Below are 7,216 nucleotides of genomic sequence, written 5' to 3'. Positions count from 1 at the left end.
TCTGTCCGAGGGGGAGAATGTAGAGAATGAACAGGAGAGGGCCAAGCACCAAGCCCTGGAGGACACCATCGATATATAAAATGGACAATAAAATATGTAGTCACATCAGTAATTAAAGTGCTCTATATGATGACAGCTTTACATAGCGAACAGGATTAGGAAAGCAACCATCAAATAGAATAGACCCATGGCAGAGGTTGTGATGGATTTGCAGTTGTTTATGGAAAGGTAGGATGTCGAAAAGGTAGGATGTGAACCAGGAGAGGGCAGTTCCAGTGATTTCGAGGGTGGATTTGAGGCGTGAGAGGAGTATGGGGTGGTTGATGTTGTCAAATTTAGCACTGGGGTCGAGGAGGATGTGGATGTTGAGTGAGCCAGTGTCGCAGGAGAACAGGAGGTCGTTGGTGACTTTGATGAGGGCAGTCATTGTACTGTGTTTGGAGGTTATTGGATTGGAGATAAGTGGTGATTTGTGTGGCGAACACGTTCCAGGAGTCTTGACAGAAAAGGTAGGTTTGAAATGGGCCTGTAGTTGTTGGGGGAGTCGGGGTCCAGACCAGGTTTCTTGAGGATGGGTGTGACGGCAGCAAGCTTTAGGGGAGGGGGGACAGAACCACAGGAGAGGGAGGCATTAACAGTTTTGTTGATGAGTGGGGAGAAAGTGGGGAGGCAATTCTAAAGGAGGGTGGTGGGGAGGGGGTCCAGGGAGCATGTTGAGGACAGCAAAAATAAAGGAAAGGTCAGATGGTGTAATATCGAGGAATGTGGAAAAGGAGTGAGTAGGGAGTGGGGGGGGGGGTGGCTGGTTATGGATAGTGTTGATTTTGTCGGGAAAAAAATAGAGGAAGTTATTACATTTGTCCACAGTGAAGAAGCGTGAGATGGTGTCCATGGGTTTGAGAAGTTTGCATCAGCCACTCATCTCTACTCAACCAGCCTTACAAATGATAGAGAAAAGACATGCAGAAAGCAAGAGACAGTACAGAGAACTACATCTGACCTTGGGTTCTTACCAATATGGAGATCACACTAGAGGTGTGGATTGCAGATTTAAAAAAAGTACATAATCATGATACAGTTTTACTAATTAACCAGATAGTTGTACATAATCAATACAACGTTGTACTTATACCATATAGTTTTACTTAATGAATATGTTTGACTAATACCAGATAATTTTACATAATCAATGCAAAGTTTAACTAATACCAGATAGTTCAAAATAAAGCTGTTGAATATGAATGCTTTTTAAATGTGTATTAATGATCTCAGATGATGATGCACTTCTGATCCTTGTATTTATCTTTTAACTCCTTCTCGTATTTTTCTTTGAATTCATTGAATTCTTCTTCCGCTTTTTTTCTGGCCTCGTCTTTGTATTTCTGCTCCAACTCGTTCAGTTTCTCAAAAAGTGCCTTTTTTTGTTCTAGTCCCTTTAGATCCTCTTCTCTCCTTTTCTTCTCATGCTTTTCTCTTTTGTTTTCAAAGTCTTCCTGTACGCTTTTCATTTTCATCTCTCTTTCTGCATCGTCCTGGCGTCTTTTATCCCACCATGCTTGTCTTTCGTTCTCCCAAGCCTCTTTTAGTTGTTTTGTTTTTTCCTTTTCATCTCTCTCCAAGGTCTCAATTCTTTCTTTCCATTCGTTTCGTTCGATGTCCTCTTCAGCCTTCCTTTTTTTGTACTCCTCTTCTAGTTTCTTCTGTTCTTTCTCCTCCTTTTCATTAAGTTCATTCCCTCTTTTCTTTCTCTCTTCTTCAAATTCTTCTTTCTGGTTTTCCATCCTCGTTTTCATTGCTTCCATTTCTACTTCCATTTTTCTTTTCAGGTCCTCCATCTCTCCTTTCATCTCAGCTTCCTTCTCTTTTAAAATCTTTCCCATTTGTTTTTTGATAGCTTCTTCGGCCTCCTGGAACATCCCTGCGGTGTAGCATCCCCCTCCATTCTCTTTCACCATCTTCTGAACCTTCACCAGCAGATCTCTTACTTGCGTACGGTTGTCTTTAACAAAGTTGTTGAAGACGTGGTACCTTCCTCCACAGTCAGCGATCAGCTTCTTAAATGAATCATCACAACCCTTACTGATGTAGTCCTCAATGGACTGCTCATCATGCTCTAAACAGTCTCCTCCTGTGAAAAGAATGATGGTGAAATTCTTGGAATTCTTTCCAAAAGCTTCCTGGATCAGCTTCAATGACTCTTTATCCTCTGTTGTGAGTCGGCCGATTCGTACCACCAACAGGAACACATGAGGCCCCGGGGCCAGTAGACTGATGCATTTTGTGATCTCCTGACAAACCTCTTCCTGGGACAGAGTTGTATCAAACAAACCAGGTGTGTCGACCACAACAACAGGACGGCCATCTATCTTACCATGTTCTCTTTGGCACCACTTGGTGACAGACGTTTGATAGGATATCGAATCAAACATCTTCTGACCCAGAATAGTGTTTGCTGAGGCACTTTTCCCATTGCCTGTCTTCCCTACCAGCACCACCCTGAGGCTCTGATTGTCATCATCACCTGAAATATCAAGAGATATCGAATTAGTATATTTTTTACATCGTTAAAAATTGTTCCGCAGATTTGTATTTGTCCTTTATTATGTCAGGACAGTACCATTGATATGAAGTCAAGATTATGTAAAAGTTTTAAAGCAAAAAAGGAACCCAATTTAGATGTTTTCAACAGATTGTCGATAATTGCCAAATGACAAATTAAACACTCACCAGTGCAGGGTTTTTTCAACTTCTCTAGCTCTGCCTGTAGCTCGATGTTCTTTTCTATCTGGGCCTTGCACAATATTTCTGTTGTGAAGCAGGGTGGTCTACCATCCATGGATCTCATCTTTTCTATAGCATCAAACAACTCAGGAATGTGTGTGCTGTCCTTAATGTTGAAGACAAAGGATTGGATTCCAAGGGTCTGGATGTCTGTGTCTTCAGTTGCTGGAGTGGTTGAATCAGACTCAACAGTACGTAGAATCATGGTGGAGCCATTGGCCTCCGAGCTGAATACACTCTGGATGCTCTGTAACTCTCCCTTGTGGTGAGAGGACCTAGATGAACGGCCAGCAGGAAGGCATGGATGCCCTCAGGATCACAGAGAGAGACACATCTCCATGCATTGTGCATAAATGCCTCCTTGGATGTTTCACACAAGGCAGGCAGATCCACCAGGGTCACCCAGCGCCCCGACACTTTCTCCTGTCTCTGCACACACTCTGTAGAAGGACCAGACCCTGGGCTGTCTTTGGTCTGACCCAGAATGGCATTGGCTGCAGAAGTCTTCTCAGCTCCTCTTCTGCCACACAGTACCAGGTTCAGAGGACGGTTGGACTTTGGTGCGATGGTGAGGCTTTTCCCTCTGTTATCATCCGCAATCTTCTCAATCTTCTCCATCAGTGATTGATGGTCACCTTCAGTTATCCTGTGAAGTCTTCCTCCACAGTCTTGAATGGTCTCTTCTACATATTTGTTTATTTTTTCCTTATGTGTTGTGATGACCATTAAGGGGTTAAAGGCCTCTTGATGAAACAGATGCATGATGGACTTCAGTCTGCGTCTGTCTTCTTCCTTGAATTCAGAAGGCCTCAATAACAGCAGGATCACATTCGGTCCAGGTGAACAAAGAGCTGCACACGTCTCCATTTCCTTTCTCACTGATTCAACAGATTGATTGGAGATGTCTGCGGTTTTCACTACTCTGACAGACTTTCCATTCCACTCCCCGTCCAAATAGTGCTTGTCCTTGTTTGTTGTTTGTGGTTTTTTGGTACGTTTGACTGTCATGAAACCAAGTGGTGTATTTTTGTCATCACTTTTGCCTGTGATGATGAAGTCACCAAGTTTTGTCTTTTTGTCCTCACTTTTCCCAATAAGTACAATCCTGAATCCAGAATCTACAAAAAAACAAAGTGTATATTTGTTTGTAATTCACATTTGCTCTTTGGATGCATTGCATTCAGTAAAGAAATATAAAAATGAATAATAAGAATTCTAAAAACTAGAAACATGGCAAAAGTTAAAGCAAATCAATATGTTTTAATCAACTACTTTTGAGTGAATATTCTGAAGAGGACGTAGCAAGATTATATAATCTCAAAACCACCTGCCAAACGGCTTTGAAGAGTTTAGGGGTCTATACATCTAGTGGTCATTGCGACATTTAACTTGTGTGTATACAGTGTGCTGTTTGCAAAGCCAAGAGCAAAGCTGATTAATCACTGTTATACTGGAATTGGTGACCAATTAAATTGAGCATATAAATGGAGCAACTTATTGAAATTAATAGGTGGAGCCGTCCGTTCTCTATAGTTCTTATATACTCTATGATATAATCTAAGATATACCAGCTTGCTGCACAAGCTGGTAACAAATACATTAGGTATACAAACATGTGGCTAGACATTTTAATGCGGTGGGACACAACGTCTGCTCTTGAAGGTTCCAGGATATAGAGGCAGTACAGCCTTTAAAAAGAGACGGGATCAAGAGAGATTTATTGGTAACACTTTATATGAATGTCACCTCTACAATGCTTTATAAGCTAATTTATAATGCCCTTATATATAATGCTTGTTATAAATGTTTATAATCATGTATAACAACTTATAACACGTTTATAACGTATTATAACTGCTGGTCATAATGCATTATTCAGTGGAACAGCACATTATAACTACCATAACTTAGTCAGTTGTAAAGGCTCATAGAGAAGTGCTGTATTGTGTCATAACGTATTATAACCAGCATGTTTATTAAATGGAATAATGTGCTATGACATGACTTTGAGACCTTTAAGAAGTGAGTGAGAAGTAGTGAGTGTTTTCACTCTGACCCCTTTGTGTGAGGCACCTGTATAGGTCCCTTTTTTAATAAGTTACACCTTGTGTAACTTATAAAGGGGACCTACAGTACGTGCGGGCCGAAACATCTGTTGTGTATGATCTGCTGTGCTGGGGCATTTGACTAAATAAACAAGAAATCCTAAAAGGACTGGTGATCCTTTCTAAGATGCATGCATTAGCCAACACTTACCAGCAACTGCTACAGAATCCAAGTTGCTAGCTTCTTCAGTGCTGGTGTGACCGCTAATGGCATCTTCAGAGACATGCTGTCCATTGTTCTCCTTAGCAACTTGAACTAATCGTGTCAAGAGTTCTGGGAGTTCAAGGTTCTTCTGCTGTAAATGCCTGTACCTACATTTTCTGATCATTTCATATAGCGGAGGAAGCTGCATGTAGTTTGACATGTCACCTTCATGTTGCTCTCTGGGTGTTGACACTAACACAAAGGAGTGATCAAATGAGTGAATGCTCAAGTCTTCAAGAACTGCATGGAACTTGAGTCTTTGTTCTTCAGTGAAGTCTTCAGGTTGAAGCACCAGTAGAAACACATCATCTGCCTTGATCTTCTGTGACAGTTCTGTTTGTGAGATGTTGTCTGGAGTGTTGATGACCACCATCGGTATGTGATCCACTTGACCACATTCTACCCTACAGTCATTAAGAGCTTCATGTTCATCAAACACAGTCTTTCCCAGTAGGAGGTTTCCAACTGCATTCCTCTCTGACTGGTTATTCCCCAACAGAACAACCCTCAGCTCAGACACTGAAATACAAATACTACATTAAACCATTACAGGTTTAAACTGACTCATTGTTCTTAATATTAAGCCTGAATCTAGTAATATGCTGCACATAAAGTATATTTCAAGGACAAGCTGTGGCTTACCCATCTGATACATCATAATAAAATAATTACATTTTCGCATGGTGGTTGGAAATGCGTAACAATAATATTTGTGTCTTAAGTTCTACAAACAAATCTGAAGGAATCGTGCAATCTCAGCCACTGTCCTTGGGTAATTTAGGACCACAGGATTTTATGAAAGACATCTTTACACACTGTTACAATTTGAAACATCTTGTTTTGTGAGGATTATTACACCCTACAGTCTAAGTATAGCTTTACAAACTCACTCTATAATTTGCTAGATCAAGTGTTCAGCTGATTTAGATTAAAATGATTAAAACTATAGACTGAGTGGTAACTCAACTTCAAATATTCCTGTTGCCAAAATATAAAATCTTTACAAATAAAACTCCAAAACAGTTTTGATTCAGATCAGTTTTACTCACTTTTGGGAGGCAAGTCTAGGCTTTTGAGCCTTCGCCGAGGTTTCTTAGCCTGACCCTCTGTAACAATATGAAAATAAGAAAATACAGTTCAATCCATATTCAAAATCAAAACCCATGTAATGTAACTTTGTTCAATACATTCTGAATATTTTAAACCTGTTCAATCTCAATTCCTGCTACTGTAGCACCAGCTGCTCTTTCTATGAAAAACTTGAGTTGAGAAAACCCGCACACGCGCACGCACACACACACACACACACACACACACACACACACACACACACACACACACACACACACACACACACACACACACACACACACACACACACACACACACACTGTGCACAGTGTTTGAGTTTGCAGCTGTTGACTAGGTGTTATAGTTTTGCAATGGTGCTAAATCTATCAATTTATAATGAATTAATTAGCTGATTAATAATAATAATAATAATAATAATAATAAATAATACATAGTAATAAACTGAATCAATAATTACCACACTGTATACATTACAATTTAGTGATCTAATTTTCAAACTAGAGAGTGGAGGGCAAGAGAGAGAGAGAGAGAGAGAGAGAGAGAGAGAGAGAGAGAGAGAGAGAGAGAGAGAGAGAGAGAGAGAGAGAAACATTGAGAGAGAGAAAAGAACACCAAGAGAATGAACAGAAGACAGACTTGAATGTTTAGCTTGGACAATACAGTGAACTCAAATATTGTATTTTCAATACAAATAACTCAAGGATTAGGGGTGAGAACACGTTGGTATGATCCGTCACAGTGTAACTATGCATAAGTTGCATGTTTTCTTCGGTTCCAGGCTTTATGGATAAAATTTGAAATTGCGAATGTGTGGTTATCAAATAAATATTTAACTAAATTATAATCTAGGGACAGACCAACATGTACTTTGTCAAATAGATATTTTCTTAAATCATGTGTAAAAAATATAATAACAAAAACATAAAGATTGATTCCTGACATGCAGTGGTTCTTCCTGATTCTGATCCTGTTCTCTGAACAACTTAACATTTAAAGGACGACTTCACCACTTTTCAACATATCTTCATATAAT

The 7,216-nt window shown here is 39.9% G+C and overlaps 1 protein-coding gene across 1 annotated transcript; it reads right to left on the bottom strand.

The window, feature by feature from the left end:
- Positions 1-587: 587 nt before the first annotated feature.
- On the bottom strand, positions 588-6,192 carry LOC311058173 (GTPase IMAP family member 8-like). The gene is made up of 5 exons (XM_084075524.1): positions 6,141-6,192; positions 5,038-5,610; positions 3,010-3,899; positions 2,728-2,965; positions 588-2,521 (listed from the first exon to the last, which is right to left on the bottom strand). Coding segments are annotated over exons 1-5 (2,955 nt in total). The 5' UTR covers positions 6,142-6,192; the 3' UTR covers positions 588-1,268.
- Between the last annotated feature and the right edge of the window lie 1,024 nt (positions 6,193-7,216).

The sequence above is a fragment of the Gymnoscopelus microlampas genome (assembly GCF_963454915.1).
Source record: "Gymnoscopelus microlampas genome assembly, chromosome: 13".
In the NCBI taxonomy this organism is placed as follows: Eukaryota; Metazoa; Chordata; class Actinopteri; order Myctophiformes; family Myctophidae; genus Gymnoscopelus; species Gymnoscopelus microlampas.
The sequence above is the reverse complement of the archived record's forward strand: the minus strand, read 5'-3'. Positions and strand labels throughout refer to the sequence as shown.

Coding starts and splice junctions, on each gene's coding strand:
- LOC311058173 (XM_084075524.1), bottom strand. Junction 2,966..3,009: donor GAGCATCCAGAGTGTATTCA/GCTCGGAGGCCA, acceptor CGTACTGTTGAG/TCTGATTCAACCACTCCAGC. Junction 2,522..2,727: donor GTTGAAAAAACCCTGCACTG/GTGAGTGTTTAA, acceptor TTGATATTTCAG/GTGATGATGACAATCAGAGC.